A 19,493-nucleotide genomic window follows, 5' to 3' on the forward strand; every position below is an offset into this window, starting at 1 on the left:
CTTGCCTGTTTATAATACTTTTACAGAATAATTATGGTCAGACTTAGAAATCCTTTTTCATTTCATAGAAGAAAGGAGTTGCTGGAATTGTCTCTATCCATCCCCATCTAAAAGGAACACTAAGACAATGGGTAATTACTATTCTTATTAGAACTGAGACCAAGTGAAGAATTTTGTGGGTTTTTCCTTAAGTCTAGCCATCATTTTACTAGGTGTGACAGATCATGGAACTTGGGCATATAAGAACAGGGTTGGCTCATGCAAGGAGAAATGGCCACCCAGTCATCTGAGGAATATCTTTGCTTCTGACTTGAAATAAACTCCCAAAGAGCACACAGGTTCTTGTGGCCTCGGCTAAGAGATCATACTGTCTACCTAGCATTCATAGCTCCACTTAGGAAGGACTCTTTTCTTGTTCTGGGCTTCCTTGCCTACTGGATAGCTGGGACCAGGTTATTTAATTAGGCCAAGTGGGGATCAGCGAATGATGTGACTGTGTTAGGGGTCTGGAGTAGGCAGGAGGAAAAGAATACAGGTGTTATGGATTGAATTGTGTCTTCCAAAAATGTGCTTCAACTTGGCCATGATACCCAGTATTGTATGAGTGCCCACCATTTTGTCATCTGATGCCATTTTCCTGTGTGTTACAGATCCTGCCTCTGTCATGTTAATGAGGCAGGATTAGAGGCAGTTATGTTAATGAGGCAGGACTCAATCTATAAGATTAGGTTGTGTTTTAAGTCACTCTCTTTTGAGATATAAAAGAGAGACTTGAGCAGAGAGACAGGAGAACCTCATACCACCAAGTAAGCAGTGCCGGGAACAGAGCGTATCCTTTGGACCTGAGGTTCCTGTGCTGAGAAGCTCCTAGACCGAGGGAACATTGATGACAAGGACCTTCTTCAAGAGCCGACAGAGAGAGAAAGCCTTCCTTTGGAGCTGGTACCCTGGATTTTGACGTCTAGCCTCCTAAACTGTGAGAATAAATTTCTCTTTGTTAAAGCTGTCCACTTGTGGTATTTCTGTTATAGCAGCACTAGATAACTCAGACAGCAGACATGTTCAGAATAGAGAGCCCATCACTTTGGTTAGCTATGCCGGGAAGGAAGGGCTTTTTGGCAGGACTGGAAGAGTGGTCTCTGCTTTCTCAGAACCTCTTCATCTGCCTCTGTTCTGAGAGGCTCAGTTTCCCAGTTAATAAGTGAGTCCTCTGATTGGGACCACTCTAAAAGTTGAAACTAGTATCTCATTTCTTTCCAGGGTCCAGGTTTCTTGTTCTTTATAAATGTAGAGGGGGCTATGTATACAAGCCAGCATTTTCTCTCAGCTCAGTTAAAAAAATTTAAGTTTTTATAGTTTAGGAATCCTGTGGTACAAAATCCCCCTCATTGCCACAGATCAAGTCACTGCAGAATCTTTACTCCACCTTTTTGCCGGAACCCAAATTGGCCTTTGTCGTCCCCCTGACTTTCTTCATTCTGTTCTTGGGTTCCTTTTGCTGTTTTCTTGAGATCTTTTTCATCTCATACAAGACATGTATGTATGTTTGGGTTCGTTTTTCTTTTGTATAACCCAAGGAATGGTAAATCATGCCAAAGCCAGTTGTATTGCTACCACCAAAATGGGTTCTGAATCCAAACACAAAAATGACATCTGGTGTGATCTTGTATGCTTTGGTTAGTTTTTTCCGAATTTCTGTCTTAGGTGTTGTTGCCTTCTCAGAGTGAAGGACATTGGTGACCATTTGTTTCCGCTGAAGTAGTCAGTTGGTCATGAACTTCTGAGTCCAGATAGTTACCATGCCGTTCATGATGACAGTTGATCCTCAAGCAGCCAAGAAAGCAAAGAGCTTTTTAAAATTTTTATTGTAATAAAATATATATAACAAAAAAAATGCCATTTTAACCATTTTTAAGTATCTAATTCAGTGACGTTAATTACGGTCACCATGTTATGCTACCATCACCACTACCCATTTCCAAAAGCTTCACATCACCCCAAACAGAACCTCAGCGCGGTTTAGTCAGTGGGGGGTTGCCTCTGTCTTCAGACTGAAAGCTGGTACTTCCTAGCTCCAGTCCTTGTTTGCTGACTGAGGCCTGTTCACTTGACCCATGAACTTCACACTTTACAAGGATTTGATGTCTCCATAATCTTTCTGTGATATACCACCCCGTCCAGCTCAGTGTTTTTCAAACTTTTTTTTAAAACTTTCACTCACTGTAAGAAATAAATCTCACATCATGAACCAGTACCTATGTACCTATACTTTTGAAACAGAAGTTTCACAAAGCAGTCTTTTTATTTCCTGCAAAACACACTGATATTTTCTTTTCTATTCTATTGGACTTGTTTTTTTTAAAATGATGGTAAGCGACCCACTAAACTGATGCCGTGACCTAATATATTGTGATCTGCAATTAAAAAAAAGAAGTTAAATGCTGAAATGACCACTGTAAGCTGGGCGATGGCTTTTTCAGTTCTTGCCTTTTAAAAACAGTCTTGGAATGTGAACAAAACCATCCTTAGGAGAGGCAAGATTGAGTTCTTACCTGATTTTAGGAGAGATTGATTTCTCTGTGTTCTTTTATTTGTATTGCTTTTAATTGCAATCAAATGCTCATTTACTTTTGTTCCATGAGTTGAGGTGATACAAGAAAGTCACAGGAAGGAAAGCGAGAGCCATGCCCCAGGCACACACCTGAGCAAGCGTCTTGCTGGTAAGAGTTGCAGGCCTGTTCCTGGCATGTCCTAAGTTGCCAAACCCAGGGAGCAATTGAAGAGGCTGCTTGGTTGGGAAGTTGGGAAATCAGCTTTCTCCCAGCACAGCTGAAATATATATTCTCACTCCTTTCTTGAGAAATTCTGTAGCCTCTAGTGTTCTGTTTCTTGTGGTTTGTGAGGCTTTCCTAGCCAGTATTTCTCTGGATCTGCTTTATTCTCCAATAGTTTTGATGTAGAAATAGTAACAGACCCCAGTGGTTCTAAGCTTAGAACCCCTTGATGCTGAGCCTCAGAGGGGCCTTTGTAGCCTTTGTGGAGTTCAGGCACTGCTCTGTTACACAGCCAGGCTCCTGTCTACATTAACGACATCAGTGACGCTCAGCTCACTGCTGAAGCATATCACAGCTACCTTGAAGATTTTTCATGCCAGTAAGGAAGATCTTTTTCTTTCGCTCTAGTTATATTTAGGACCAGTGAGTTAGCTCTGAACAGCCCTTCCATTTGGTTTGTAAGGGGGGTGATAGAGAAAGGAAACATGTAGCTAAAGGAAACCAAGATTGAATGGGGGGAAGTGAGATGTTCGATTTGAGCTGTCAAATTATCCAAGCAGAATTTCCCCCCACCCTGCCATACAATAGTCATTCTTCTAATGTGCTGCTTTAAAGTCCTCATAAATTAGCCATTTTCAGTTGTTCCAGAATGGGCCAACTCACACAGACCCACACTGCTTGGTATTCCTAGGTTTTTTTTTAGCTCTGTGTCCCCTGAGATTCTCAGTTCATAATTCAATAATAGAAGAACAAGCTATTAATATCTGAAACCTTCTTTAGTGTTAAGTCATTTTCCAGTTGGCAACACATTTCACCATTCACCATATTCACTAGTTCTATCTTTATATACGAAGTCCTAGCCTCAGCCCACCCTCACGCCTAAGTCCAAAGGAACACAGTTGTCTGCCTTCAAATTTATGTATAAACACATACATGTGTGCTTTTATTTTTTCCCTATGAAAAAAACCATAAGAAAACGAATAAAAAAGAGCTGAGATGATTAAACTTGCCAAGCCTGAGGTGGAATCCCTGCAGCTTAGCAGTGGTGTTTCATTACTGTGGCAGTTACAAAGCTGTCAGTTGCTCTGCTCTTATCGGTGCCTGTTTGTCCCCACAAAATGTTTTCTATGGACAAATGTACATATCACCTGGCAGCCAGACTGCCCACAGTAGCTCATGGTAATGCCCAGTGCGGTCTGTTTCAGAGAACTGAGATAGACCAGTGTTGCCAGGACAGGGCTAATGACTTGCAAATGAACTTATTTTTTCACTATTTTTAACTCTTGACCAATTGACATTGTAAAGTTTTCTCTCCATAATCCTCAATAATTACCAGTGGAAATAATTTGTTCTTAATGTCATACAGGTATTGATATTTTTAATTTCTCAGCAGTTAATGTTTTTGCAACATGTCATTATAAAGGGTTTTACTTAAAATGAAAAAAGTTAGTGCAAAATTTTAATCCCAAAATTTACCAAACTTTGTTGTTAGAAAACTCGCTTCTCTCAATTTTTGTCTAGTTTTTGGCATTTATTATGGTGCCTTGTAAAGCAAAATGAGTTATGTGTTGCCTGTCTCTAGCTAGATACCGTATCATCTCTTGAATGTATCTAGATTGAAAGATAAGGGTTGAGAAATAAAAGAAAAAGTAGGAAAGAAGGCTGAATGAAGTTCCTCAGGGCAAGATGGTACTGTTGGCAGGAGGAAGTATATGGAATGGGGCCAAAAATGACTATTCCAAGGAGGGGGACAAGGTTGGGGTAATATGTACAAGACAGGGAAGTGAATAGTATTCTAGAGATATAATTAAAATAAACCATGATTCTGTGGGGCAAGAAGAAAGAGGAACTAAAGCGACATGTTAAAAAGGGATATGGGAAGTTCAGCCAATGCTAAGTTACAAATTCCTTGTAGGCAGTGATCCTGCGTTCCTGGAATTTCACATCTCCCTCTGCCTTCCCCAGCGCTCACTCACATGCACAGTGAACTGTGACTCTCCTGCATGTATTGCCCCAGAAACCTGGGAATACTTGTCACAGGTCACTGTATCTGTTAAGATATATGGGGCTTAGAGGCAAGATTTTTTTTTTCCTTTTAAAAATTTTATTTAGTTTTTACTGTGGTGAAATATACATAATAAAACATTTCAGCCACTTTTATGTGTACAATGAAACGGCATTAACTACTGTATTCACCGTGTTGTGCTACAGTTGCCACTATCTGTCTCTAGGTTTTTTAATCACCTAGTAAAACTCTGTACTACTTAAGCAATACCTCTCACTTCCCCCTCCCACAGCCCCAGGTAGCCACTAAGGAACTTTGGTCTCTATGCCTTTGCCTTTTCTGGATAATTCACATAAGTGGTATCATATAAGATTTTCTTTCTTTAATCCCTTTGCTCACTATAGCAGCCCCGATAACTCTTAAAAGAACAGATTGGAGCTGAGGCTATATTTTCTCAGTTCACCATCACTGATTCATTCATTTCTGACCTTCAGGTTAGCTCTTGGGGAGAAAATCCGACAAAGAGATTACAGGTTTAATCTCTTTTGTCTACTCTCCTTGCTAGGATCCTGTCTACTTCTTCCCTACACCAGTTTGGCTTTCTCTGTTTTTACTGTGGCCAAGATTTGCTTGTGTTTCCCTGGGAGCAGAGGTCAGTGGGGATAGAGAGTCTGCCCTGATTTGGAGACCCAGAGGTGAAAAGTACTGTCGACAGACAAGTTCTATTGTTGGGGCTATTAAAAATATATATATATTTTTACTTCTTTTGTGATATCTCAACCAGTCCTTGAGAGAGGTACTATCTGATTTCATAGCAGGGCCTTTCATTTGTAACCAGCATACACTTTTCAACACACACCCCCAGTTTGCTAGGATTCCTGAAATCACCTTGTCCATCCTTTGTTTTTCTTTCGAAACTTCCGTAATATGAGATCAAACAGTGCCTGACAAACAGCGGGCCTTCAGTTACTGATGGAACATGGGCTTTGTAGTCAAGGGGACCAGGATTAACATCCTGACTTTGTTACTTAGCTGTGTGACGCTTTGGTGCTCAGTTCCCTTGTTTGTAAAATGGGGCTAGTAATCCCCATCTTTTAGGATTCGGGTGAGCTTAAAGGAGAGAGTACATGTAAAGCACTTAGCACTGTGTCTGGCACATAGACCAGTTCCTTCCTCCCTTTGAATGAGTCAATCACTGTCCTTTTGAGAAGACGATTTCCTAATCTATCAGTCACCCATCCCTTCCTGCATAACCATTCTTGTTGGAGCTTCTCCCTTTTGTTATATTTAACTCCTTTTCTTTTTTTAACATTGTGCTGTAGGTGAAAGTTTACATAGGAAATGAGTTTTCCAATCAATGATTCTTACACATATTGTTCTGTGACATTGGTTACAATCCCTGCAATGTGTCAGCATCTCCTTGTTTCCTTCCTGGGTTCCCCATTTCCATTAGTCTAGTTCCCCTGTCCCTTCCTGCCATCTCATCTTTGGTTTTGGTCTCGTATAGTTGATTATTCTAAGGAGTACATTCTTCGTGGGTGTTATCGTTTATTTCATAGTTCAATTATTTGGCTGAAAGGTGGCCTCTGGGAGTGTCTTCAGTATCAAATTAGAAGGTCATCTTAGGGTAATCGTCTCAGGGTTTCCTCCAGTCTCTTTCAGACCAGTAAGTCTGGTCTTTTTTTTTTTTAATTTAGATTTTCTTCTGCATTTTTTACCCATTCTAACCCAGAAGCTTCTATTGTGATCCCTGTCAGAGTTGTCAGTAGTGGTAGCCAGGCACCATCTAGTTCTTCTGGCCTCAGGTTAGAGGAAGCTGCGGTTCATGTGAACCTTTAGTGCTTTGGACTAATTGCTTCTTTGATTCATTGGTTTTCTTTGTTCTCCTTTACTCCAGACAGGAAGAGACCAATAGTTGCTTCTTAGATGGCTGCTCGCAAGCTTTTAAGACCCCAGATGCTACTCACCAGACTAAGATATAGAACATTATCTTTATGAAGTATCTTTTGCCAGTTGACCTAGATGTCCCCTGAGACTGTGGTCCTTAGCCTTCAAGTCCAGTAGTTTAGTCCTGATGTCTAAGTAGTTTCTGTAACTGTGCCCCCTATGAACTCTATTATATATATATGAGTATACCTGCAGCATTAAAAATATGTATATAGAAATTCCCACAGCCATATTTACATATGTAAAAAACAAAAAAAAATTACATATGTATGCAGGTGTAATCGCTGACAATTTCCATCACCTATTTAGCATACATATTAACCTTTGTAGCTATTCACAAGTTACTGTCTGCTGTTAACTGTTGTTGCCGGATTGTATAAGTTCTGGCATTTACTGTAGGTATTCACAAGTTATTGTCTGCTGTTAACTGTTGTTGCCGGATTGTATATGTTCTGGCATTTACTGTAGTTGCCCTTTATTCTTATGTAGCTCTCAGTGTCTTCCTGTGCGTTAGTCATGCTGTGCTGTCTTCCCCCATATTGTAAAACTATGGAATCCTTCACGAATTTGCATGTCATCCTTGTGCAGGGGCCATGCCAGTCTCTGTGTCATTCTAGCTCTAGTGTATGTGCTGCCCAAGTAAGCAGTAAAATTAAGTCCTTTTTGTTCCTGCTTACTTATAGTTCTTACTCTCCTCTGATTAGAGGCATAATTCATTATGACTTACTTTTGTAATTAAATGCAAGAGGAGAAAGATATTATAAACACATAAATAATACAGCAGTGTATAAAGAGTATATTAAGTAAATAAAGAGTCCCTGCAGAGCACTGGTGGTGTACGGGGCAGGCAGGAGCAGTGACATGGCCCACGTGGGCCCCCACCCCCACCTCCTTCATCCTGGCATCTTGGAGCCTCCCTGACCCTGCCACCTGGACATGCTTCAGCCCATCTTCCCAAACCTTTTCTGACTCCCTATTGCATCCCAGATGGAGCCCACCCTCCTCCTCTGACATTCAAGGCCCTCCCAGGTCTGCTTGCTCACCCCGACTCCCACCCCCCCGTGCCCCACACCTTGTCCCACTTCCCACCTTCACCCAGGTTCTCATTTGGGGCCTCCAGGGCCCCTGTCCTTTTTTCCCATGTGCAAAGACAATCATAGATAGTGTCCAGATCACACAGGAAAATAAATGCATATCAGAAACTTAAAAAAAAAAAAAGCCCTCAAGTGGTGTGAATGGTTACCATGCTTGGTTACTAACCAAAAGGTTGGAGGTTTGAGTCCACCCAGAGGTGACTTGGAAGAAAGGCCTGGCAATCTGCTTCTGAAAAAACAGTTGTTAAAAACGCTGTGGAGCTCAGTTCTACTCTTAACAAGCATGGGGTTGCCATGAGTCTGAATCAACTTGAGGGCAACTGGTTTTGGTTTGTATAAAGTTAAAAGTTAGTCTCTTCTTCCTCTTTTTCTCTTCTCCATTCTACTATTTTGGCTTTCTAACTCTTGATGAATCTAATAAGTGGTAAGAGAATGAATCTGCAGATTCCTACTCTTATCTCCATATAAGAGTACCTGATGTTTGAGTATCCACATACTGAATAGAGGCTATTCAGTACAGTCTTGTCGATTTATCTGTTATCTAATTCGTTGTAGTATGAAATACAGAAAAGATAGTTTAAATCCTTAAGGGCCTCATGCTTATGAGTTGAAATGTAGATTTAAACCTTTGTCTTTGGGTGTTCGAATATATTTCTACTTTTAACATGATGGTTTCTTGGTTTCTGTGACTTGCTTAGGGCTTTGGCTGGGATTATTTTTTTTCCCCAAGTCTTGTTTCTGGCTTCCCAGTCACCACAGTGATACTTTTACTAGACAGGGCCATGGGCTTGTATCCATACTATGCTGACTGCTGTAAAAGCTCTGGGTTGACTCCACACCAGTCTCGGTGTCTTATGAGGCACGTGATAGCCCAGAAACCCATTCAATTGCAGCTTCCCTTGGAGAGTGTTTGTACCACCGAAAATTGAGGGTTAATAAGAGTCATAGTATTTTCTACAATGTAATACGAATAGTGAGGCATTTTTCTTAATATGTAATTAATATTTAAGAGTGATAGTGAGATCAGGGAAGTACATAAAAAGGAAGGAGAATCAACTTCTTTGTAAAACAAACAGGAAAAATCTTTCAACTGCCCCATGAGAATGGAATGGAAGGAGAATTGTAAGTAAAGGTGGCGAGGATATGGGCATAGGGATTGAGGTTGAGGCTGTGCTGAGCAAGGGCAGGACTGGTACGTAGCTGGGTACTTGTTTTCCGTGTGATGTAAATGCGAGGCCTAAGAACCACAGAGAAAGCGAAGACACCTGCTGCCTACCAGCTTCAGCCTGAGTACACGACTGTTTTCTGTTTGAATCATCAGTATAATCATCTTTAGCTACAGTCGTTTCAGTAATGCACCACGAGCCACAGAGCAAAGAGTTCTGACCAATAAGAGCCGGTATTCTTAAGGATTTACTAAGGAAGTGGTCAGGCTTCTTCAGTGATTGAGTGATTGCCTTTTTGGCATTTCAGAATAATGTCATTTTATATAAAAAATAAAACCAAATTGGTGAGTTCTGGTGTTTGCTGAGTTGTATTCTCCTTTCTGTTGCATTTTCTTCATCTTATCAGAAAAATTAAGGGTAACAGATCAACTTCCATAAACCCTCTGGGTTTATGCAGAATGTGTTCTGCAAGAGAAACCTCTTCAGGAATTCATTGTGCCTCAAAATGGGAATTATGAGATATTTTCCTGACTCCCTAAAATTGTTTTTTCTTTATTGAGTTAGGAGCAAAATGCTTACTCACTGCCTCATTCTTGGAGTAGGGAGCAAACAGCAATTCCAGATCAGGAGAAATCTTTAAATTATGTGGGTTGTGGGCTGAAAGATAGAAACTTTTATATGTGACGTTTAAAAGTGGTTGTGAGTAAATAGTAAAAGCATCATTTGTTCATATTTTATTTTTATTGAATACCTGTTAAGTGATAGGCCCTGTCCTAGGTGGTAGGCATATAGCTAGCCTTCATGAAACAGACAATCCGAGGTCAGACTTGCCTCTCAGGTAACCATAATAGGGCTAAGAGAGCTCTGGCTTACTCTTCTCAGTATTAATTACTTTTTCTCTCCCTGTCTCCTGGAGACAGTGCTGGCTTCCCTTTTTGTTTATAACCGTCAGGCATGAGTCATCCCCTTCACTGTGAGGATTGCAGATTCGCACAGCACGTTCCGTCTAGTTTGTTCTGTTGCCAGGGTCTCCACCTGCAGTGCCTCTGACATGGCAGTCGGAAGCGGTGAGACCAACTGCTGGAAGTTAATTAACTGGGGAGCTAATGGAGTAGAGAGAGTAGGCTACCTGTTTTCTATCTATTTTTATTTAGTATGAGATATATTTAGGAATGCCAATATATATAGGTTATACCCTACCGTTAGAAAGCCTTCAGTCTTTTTTTTTTTTTTGATGAATTTGAACCTATGAGGAAATAAAGTTGACTTGTCAGTTCTACTCTGCCCTGTAGGGTCACTGTGAGTTGAAATCAACTCGACGGCAACAGGTTTGGTTTGGTTTTGTCTCTCAGAAAGAATATTGGTCCTACAAATGGACTTAGCAGCTGTGGCTCACGGTTCTGTTGCACATACAAAAAGATCTTTCAAAGAGAGCTTGGCAATATAGTTTAGAATTTTAAGAAAATCCATCAAATAAACAAGCAAATGAAATTCTTTCTGAAATTTTCTAAACAACACTTCAGTTTTGAATAAATTTAGACTTTCTTCTCATAATATTCCTATAATAAATTTGATTGATAAATTTATATCTTTTTAAAAAATGTATACATTTAGGACAGCTTTACAATAGTGTAATATATATGTTAAAAAACACTTTTACCTACTATTCTCAACGTTAGTATAACAGTTTTCATTTCTTGGGATTCTTTATCGAATAATTATACATAATATAATGCTGGCATTTATGCAACTCTGTGTTCTGCTCTAAACCTTAGAATTTCTCCCTTAGCATCTTTTTGAACATGCCTCACTGAAGTGATCCACACTCTAGCGTGTGTGACTCAGGGTGGTGAAAGGGGCTTGTTTTGTACAACAGCACGATGAGTGTCAGGGTAGGCTCCTAACCCGAAAACGCTCGGTGCGATTTCAGGCACAGATGAAACAGCAAGTTTCTACTTGGCCTCGGCTTGGGTGGAGAGTTGGCGGATTTATATGGTATGTTCTCAAATTACAAATGGTGAGGTGCTGAGGCACTTTTAGCTTTAGAAAGCTCAAGGTAGCCAGTCAAATGAAAGTTGTGTGACCTGCTTGAAAATAAAGCTTAGTTCTTTGTTGAGGAAGAAAGTGGGACCTTTGCACTTTGTTGGGAGTGGGAGAGATTAAAAAGAAGTAAAATTTTAATATCTGATAACTGTTAAGGACTTGAGCAGATTTATGTTGAGTTCTTTTATGACCACAAAATATGTTAGAATTCTGTGGAGGCTTGATTTTTTGAACTTGCAGACCTCTGGAGACTCCTAAAGTTTGTGTTCTCACGATGGTGTGAGTCCCAGGCCAACCCTTAGGCCTGGAATGCCAGGCAAAGTAGACGGTTTCAGAGACTTAGAGGAGCAGCCTATGCGGTGGAATGAAATATGTGCTGCCTTAGGTGCTTTGACATCCTCAGGAAAGAAATAGAACGCAAAGCAGAACTACGGGCTGGGTAAAGGACCTGCAGAGGGTTTGTTTTAAACCAAAGATCATCCTTGAAACTCACATTAGGAACTTGGGTGTATCAGTTGGGATTGGGTTCAATATAATCAGCAAATAATATAGTCAGGGAAACAGGAATTTAAACTTGACACAGGGGTTCCCCCCCCCACTTCCCCCACCTCCCCCCACACACATAAAAGAAGCCTGAATGAAGGCAGTTAGTTCAGGGCTGGTATGGCAGCTTTGCGGTCATCAGGGACCTAGGCTCCCTCTTTCTTTTTGCTTCATCATCCTTAACACTGGCTTCCACCCTCAGACTTGCCCTAGGGTTGCTGGATGACCACTGCTGCACTAGCTATCACATCTGTATTCCAGGCAGGAAGAAGGGCAAGCCAACAACCATACTTCTGGTAGAGTCAACCCTCCTCTAAAGAGCTTTCATGGAAATGCTGCCCACTGACATCTCATTGGCTAGCCCCTATCTGAAAAGGACATTTGCCTAAATATTGAATAGGCTAGAGGGGTTGGAATGAGTCGCAGTCGACTTGTTAGCAGTGGGTTTTTTGGTTTGGTAAACTGGTCTCTGCCATAACAAGAGATCATGAGACAAAAGGTATTACCAAGACTTAGGTAAACAAAACTTTGGGATACTTGCAAACTCTCACAATAGGACAGTAATAATGTTTGATGAACCTGGCTTTTAGTTTGCTGCTTAATTAATTGATTCAACAGTATTGCATGCTTACTATGTGCTGAAGGAGCCCTGGTGGTGCAGTTGTTAAGCGCTTGGCTGCTCACCCAAAGGGTGGCGGTTCGAACCGACCAGCCGCTCAATAGGAGAAAGATAATGGCACTCTGTTTCCGTAAAGATTACAGCCTTGGACCAGCCCAGGGGCAAGGACAAGAAGGCAGGAGGGAACGGGAAAGCTGGACAAATGTCAAGAAGGGGAGAGTGTTGACATGTCACAGGGTTGACAACGATTGTCACAGAACAATATGTGTATTAATTGTTCAATGAGAAGCTAATTTGCTCTGTAAACTTTCAATTAAAGCACAATTAAAAAAAAGATTACAGCCTTGGAAACCCTGTGGGGCAGTTCTCCTCTGTCCTATAGGGTCACTATGAATCAGAATTGACTTGAAGGCAATGGAACTATGTACTAAGCACTGGAGTTACAATAGAGGACAAGACATGGTCCCTGCCCTCAAAGAGTTTAGAGACTAACAGGAAAAATGGGTTTTAAATTAAATAAACTATAAATGTGGTGAGTTATTAAGAAAGGGGAAGTAGAGAGTGCTTGGGGTTGGGTAATAGAAAGGACTGTGAGGGTCTGACATGACATACACATTGAGATTTAAAGGGTGTTTGGGAGTCGGCCAGGTTAGAATGGTGGAAATATCGGGTGTGAGGAGAAGGGGAGAGGGAGAGGACTCTTCTAGGCAGACTCATTCTCAGTCTGATAATTTCCATAACAGTTTTTTTTCCCCCCATTATTTGTCTTATTTCTTCATTGGAGGGAATCAGTGGGAGTTGTCAAGCAACAAAGGAAGGCAGGGACCAAATATTCTTTTGATCTGAAATGGCTAAAGGGACTGCCATCCTTTCTACTTAACTCATTTTTTCACTCTCTCTAGCTGAGTGCCTGCCTGCATAGGCTGCACCAGGGAGTGTTGGTACCAGAGGAAGGCGGTGAACGGATGACAGGTGGAAGTCCAGTTGCCCCATCAGAGATCTGGATTTTGGTCTCAGTGTGGGACTTTGGGGAGGCAAGGGTTGATTCTGACCCTGAGGTGCTGATCTGACCCCCTTCCCCTTCCAGGAAGTGGACATTGTGGTGGCACCGTGCCAAGGCCTCCGGCCCACAGTGGATGTTCTGGGTGACTTGGTGAATGATTTCTTGCCTGTGGTAACCTATGCTCTCCACAAAGATGAACTCTCAGAGAGGGATGAGCAAGAGCTTCAGGAAATCCGAGAGTATTTTTCCTTTCCCGTATTCTTTTTCAAAGTGCCGAAGCTGGGCTCAGAAATCATTGACTCCTCCACCAGAAGAACAGAGAGTGAAAGATCACCACTTCATCGCCAGCTCATTGATCTGGGCTATCTGAGCAGCAGTCACTGTAACTGTGGGGCCCCTGGCCAGGACACCAAAGCTCAGAGCATGTTGGTGGAACAAAGTGAGAAGCTGAGACACTTGAGCACTTTTTCTCATCAGGTGCTACAGACTCACTTGGTGGATGTAGCCAAGGCCCTGAACCTGGTGCACTGCCGCTGCCTTGACATCTTTATTAACCAGGCCTTTGACATGCAGCGGGACCTGCAGATTACCCCCAAACGTTTGGAATATACTCGAAAAAAGGAGAATGAGTTGTATGAATCATTGATGAATATTGCCAACCGAAAGCAGGAGGAGATGAAAGACATGATTGTTGAGACACTTAACACCATGAAGGAGGAACTTCTGGATGATGCTGCTAACATGGAGTTTAAAGGTAGGTACCAGAGAGCTTGCTTGGCAGGGAACTGGGCCTGTGGGAGCCTCTAACTCTTCTCTAGCTGGAAATTGAATACATTAGCTCTTAAGCCCAAAGGAACCTCAGGGTAATCTCATCTACCTCACTGTTACCAGCAGGAGCTTACCTTAAACCATTTAGCAAAGTGGTTTCTCTTGTTCTCAGAGACTTTCTTGAAATATTCCGCTGTCATTCCTTCCCAGAACTGTTAGCTCAACTTTTGCTAAATTCATCGTAAATCTCCCATTTATATCTGCATCCGCCCTAGCCCTAATGGCGTCGAAGAAGAGCTGCTTGAAGAATGTTACTAGGTCATGCTGTAACCTTTGCTCCCTCAGCATGGCCCATGCTTCTTTATTGGTTCTGCTTTTTTATCTTGTGTCTCATTTTCTTTTCAGGCTGCTCCTGAAACCCATCTCAGGAAGATTGCCCAAAGTAATGTTTTTCGCTTTTCTTCATGAATGGCTATGAACAAAATTGGGCTAAGATAACTGGCCAGGTCTTTTGGTGTCTGTAGTTCAGATGCTGCTGAGTTTGTATGCAGACTGTGGTATAAACCTCCATGTATAAATACTAGCTTTAAAAAAAAAGCTTTACTTCCTGTTAATTAAAACGACATGGCTTGCAAGTTATCCTTTAGGTTGTCAACCATGGCTATGCATCCAAATCATCTGGGAGGCTTTTATTTTTATTTTTTAATTTTTATTGTACTTGAAGTGAAAGTTTACAAATCTAGTCAGTCTCTCATACAAAAATGTATATACACCTTGCTATATACTCCTAATTGGTCTTCCCCTAATGAGACACCACACTCCTTCCCTCTACTCTCTCTTGTCCATTCCACCAGCTTCTGAGCCCCTTTGCCCTCTTATCTCTCCTCCAGACAGGAGATGCCAACATAGTCTCATGTGTCTACTTGATCCAAGATGCCCCCTCCTCAACAGTATCATTTTCTATCCCATTGTCCAGTCCAATCCCTGTCTGAAGAGTTGGCTTTGGGAATGGTTCCTGTCTGGGACTAACAGAAGGTCTGGGGACCATGACCACCAGGGTCCTTCTAGTCTCAGTCAGACCATTAAATCTGGTCTTTTTACGAGAATTTGGGGTCTGCATCCCACTGCTCTCCTGCTCCCGCACGGGTTCTCCTGTGTTCCCTGTCAGGGCGGTTATCGGTTGTAGCCAGGCACCATCTAGTTCTTCTGGTCTCAGGCTGATGTAGTCTCTGGTTTCTGTGGCCCTTTCTGTCTCTTGGGCTCTTAATTACCTTGTGTCCTTGGTGTTCTTCATTCTCCCTTGATCCAGGTGGGTTGAGACCAATTGATGCATCTTAGATGGCTGCTTGCTAGTGTTTAAGATCCCAGATACCACTCTCCAAAGTGGGATGCAGAATGTTTTCTTAATAGGTTTTATTATGCCAATTGACTTAGATGTCCCCTGAAACCATGGTCCCCAAGCCCCCGCCCCCTGCTACGCTGGCCTTCAAAGCATTCAATTTATTCAGGAAACTTCTTTGCTTTTGGTTTAGTCCAGTTGTGCTGACCTCTCCTGCATTGTGTGTTGTCTTTCCCTTCACCTAAAATAGTTCTTATCTACTAATTAGTGGATAACCCCCTCCAGCCTCGCTCCCTCCCCCATCTTGTAACCATCAAAGAATATTTTCTTCTCTGTTTAAACTGTTTCTTGAGTTCTTATAATAGTGGTCTTATAAAATATTTGTCCTTTTGCAACTGACTTCCAGATTCCTCCATGCTATGAAACATTTCACAGATTCATCACTGTTCTTTATCAATGCGTAGTATTCCACTGTGTGAATATACCATATTTTATTTATCCATTCATCCGTTGATGGGCACCTTGGTTGCTTCCATCTTTTTGCTATTGTAAACAGTGCTGCAATGAACATGGGTGTGCATATATCTGTTCGTGTAAACGCTCTTACTTCTCTAGGATATATCTGGGAGGCTTTTTGAACCTGTAGATAGATGCTCAAAATTTACTGAATGGAACATGACATCAATTTTTTTTTCAAAAACAGCCTCCCTAGGTGGCTTATTATCATTTTCTAGATGAGGGAGCTAAGGCTTAGAAAGATTGATTTGTGTAAGGTCACACAGCTAGTAAATAGTAGAGGCAGGATTTGAGTCTACACAGTCTGATTCCTGAGCCCATACTCTTATTAATTTCTGTGTGTTACTTCCTCCTAAACTGTTCCCAGTTCCTGATGCCACCTTCTTCCTGGTACCCAGCTTCAAAATCTCAGCATTGCCTTCAGCTGGTTTCTTCTCCTTGTCCCACGTCCATTCAGTTGGCGAGTCCTGATGAGTCGTCTTCCATGTTTCATTCTTACCTGTGCTTCTCCTCTTCTTTAGTCTGACTGGACTGTTGTTTCCTAGTTGGTCTCCTGGACTTCTTTCTCATCTTCAGTTCATCTTTTCTGGCTACCTATTTCTACAGGCCTTGAATTAAAGGTCTTCCAAGGGCTAGCCCTTCCCAAGTTTTCATGTCTTATTTCCCACTGTGCACTTCCTGCAATTTCCATTGTGGTTGATCGTAATTTCTTCCTGTCCTCTGTACATTCTCTTCACTTTTTCTTCACTCATGCGCTTCTGTAACCCTGAAATGCCGTTTATCTGTCCGTGAATTTTGAAATCCTACCTATCCTTAAGGCCTCTCCCAAATGCCATTTTTCATGTACTCTTCTTTAAATTTTATAGTTAATAATAATCTCATTTACCTGAACTCCCACAGCATTTTATTTGTAACTTATTTCTGGCATATTTCACCTTCTGTCTTTTTAATAGTCATTTATGTTCCTTTCTTCTATTTTCTGAACTCTTAATGTTGAAGGAGAGCAGGATCTGAGTCTCATCATCATATCCTGTGCAGCAAGTAACACAGCCTTTCACACAGTATGTCTTTGGAGAATGAGTGAGTGTATGAATGATGGTGTAAAGCTGTGTCACACTTAGAAATACAAAGGGAATATAGTTGACTTTAGCAAGCACAGGATGCCTCATTTCTTATAGGTGTTTCTAAAGATGAAGAAAGATTGCTCTTCAGTGAATTCCCACTGCAGGGAGGAGTTGCTGAGACATGCTTACTTGCAGTGGAAATCCTAGGAAGTCTTCTCAGTATTTAATTAAAGACACTGGAACATCAATGCCAGCATCACAGTACACATGATAAAGGGTGGTCAGGGCAGGTAGGTTGGGCAGACATTGAAATATTGAATTGTCTAGTATGTGCCGGGCATACGATGCTTGGTGCCTGGGATACAGTGGTTAGTCAAACAGATGTGGGGATAACTGGGACCAAGTAGATCAAATGTTTGGTTCTGTTGCCTACATGTGGATTTGTGGATCTACTACATAAGTTCCCTACATATTAGACGTGAATTACATGTCTGATTCTTACCTTATGCTAAGTCCTTTCTGGGTATCTTTAAGGCAAACTTACCTTGGGAAAGCCAATGATAAATAGATTTAGAAGAGAGCTGTCACATATCCTATGGAGCCAAACTTCTATTACTGTTTGTTTTAAAGGTTATGTACGCTGGAGATCATGTTATACATACTTAATAAAATTTAATTTTTTTTTAAAAAAGGTGATACCTACAGATATGATACTTTATTCAAAGGTATAAAGATACTGTCCCTTAGTCACCCAGTTGCCCTCCATGTATTCTTCTGTACCTTGCTTGTTTCATTTAACAATGTATCTTAGAGAGTTTTCCACAAATGTGCATACAAATGTGTCTTCTTCTGATTAATATACCTTAATTTATTTAATTATTCGCTACTGATAGACACTTAGGCTGTTTCCTTTCCCCCTCACCATTATAAACTCTACTGCATTGATCATTATTGTACATACACATCTTTGGGACTTATACAGGAATATTTCTAGAAAAAAAAATTCCTAGAAGCACAATAGTTAGATCAAAGGGTGTGTGGATTTTTTCATTCATTTATTGATTTAAAATTTTGATAGACATTGCCAAAGAGGTGGCACCAGTTTCCATTTCCACCAATAGATATGAGAGTGCCTTTTTAGGAGCAGATGTTTTGGCACATAATTTGTCTTTTCTTAAGTTCTGTTATCCTCTCACTTGGAAAACAGACTTTCTAATCCTGAGAGGTAGTGGAATGGTGGGGATAACAATTGGGTCTTACTTTTTATTTATCTGGTAATCGATTAGAATTGAATTCCTGACTCTTGGATTTTTCTCATTAATATGCTAGGTGGCGTGAGATATTACAGAGATCATAGGCTTTGGAGTCAGTGAGCTTTGGGCTCAAATGCTGATGGCATCACTCCCTAACTGTACCACCCCTTCCCGGCGCCGGCTTCGTCCTCAAAGTGATCTGCAGTACATAGCCAGTAATGCCCACCTGCCAAGGTCACTGTGAGGGTTAAATGAGATGACATATGTAAAATACTTATTGCTGTGCCTTTCAAATAGTCTGCATTCAATGAATGTTGTTGTTCTCCTTTTATAATGTGACATAAAAGCTAACAAAATCAACTGGCTCCTTCTGGACACAGTGGTTCTTTCTCAGGATCCTTAGCTGCCTTTAGTGGTTGAGGGCTACCTGGCCTCTGATCATGCTGAGGGTCTGGAGTTGTCCATAAATCAAACATGTGTTTTTTTGTAGCCATCATCACGGTACTTCTTGGCACTGACATGGGAAACCCCTTTATTTAGTGTCCCTGCCTCTCCCCCATCACAGATGACTGGCTCGTTTCTCTGCTTCCATAGATGTCATTGTCCCTGAGAATGGGGAACCAGTGGGCACCAGGGAGATCAAGTGCTGCATCCGACAGATCCAGGAGCTCATCATCTCCCGGCTTAATCAGGCGGTGGCTAACAAGCTGATCAGCTCAGTGGATTACCTACGTGAGAGCTTTGTGGGAACCCTGGAACGGTGTCTGCAGAGCCTGGAGAAGTCTCATGATGTCTCAGTTCACATTACCAGTAATTATCTCAAACAGGTAGCTGCTCAAAGAATGGTTGTTAAAACACCATGTCACAGATAATCTACCTACAAGCCCAACTTCAAATTAGCCTGGCATTTTCCCTCAACCTTTTGCCAGTCCAGTTTTAATTTTACTTGGTTTTCCCATGACATGACCACTGTGCAAGGGAGGTGCTCATAGGCAGTAAAACTGCAGTTAGGTTAATGAGCAAGAAGATGAAGAATGAAGTAAAGGAGCCTAATAATCACAAAATAGATAATCAACCTGAGTTCCCAGGATTTAACTCTGCATACATATTAAGGGATAAATTTGGGACCCCTGAGACTGGACTATGTTTTTGAAGTGAATATCATTCATTGTAGTTTTGAAATAACCACTGTACTCTGGGCATATTGATTTTGTTTTGTATATTCTCTTTCAGATCTTAAATGCCGCCTATCATGTTGAAGTCACATTTCACTCAGGGTCCTCGGTAACAAGGATGCTCTGGGAACAAATCAAGCAGGTAGGGGTTGTGTAGAGAAAATTTTTTCAGTCCCCAGTTGGC

At 41.4% G+C, this 19,493-nt stretch overlaps 1 protein-coding gene, 1 non-coding gene and 1 pseudogene across 8 annotated transcripts in view; 1 reads left to right on the forward strand and 2 right to left on the reverse strand.

Annotated features, from left to right (window-relative positions):
- DSTYK (dual serine/threonine and tyrosine protein kinase) overlaps positions 1-19,493 on the forward strand; it is a 54,449-nt gene that overhangs the window by 22,343 nt on the left and 12,613 nt on the right. For all 7 annotated transcript variants that reach the window (XM_023548313.2, XM_064273322.1, XM_064273321.1 and 4 more), the window contains 3 exons: positions 13,279-13,948; positions 18,729-18,961; positions 19,368-19,451. In XM_023548313.2, the coding sequence (XP_023404081.1) occupies positions 13,279-13,948; positions 18,729-18,961; positions 19,368-19,451 (987 nt within the window). The remainder of the gene's footprint in view (positions 1-13,278; positions 13,949-18,728; positions 18,962-19,367; positions 19,452-19,493) is intronic.
- LOC135228316 (small ribosomal subunit protein eS24-like) lies at positions 1,094-2,385 on the reverse strand (annotated as a pseudogene).
- On the reverse strand, positions 7,270-7,373 carry LOC111750735 (U6 spliceosomal RNA). The gene has a single exon (XR_002785821.1). It is a non-coding gene; the product is annotated as a U6 spliceosomal RNA (small nuclear RNA).

Source organism: Loxodonta africana, chromosome 20, assembly GCF_030014295.1.
Source record: "Loxodonta africana isolate mLoxAfr1 chromosome 20, mLoxAfr1.hap2, whole genome shotgun sequence".
Lineage (NCBI taxonomy): Eukaryota > Metazoa > Chordata > Mammalia > Proboscidea > Elephantidae > Loxodonta > Loxodonta africana.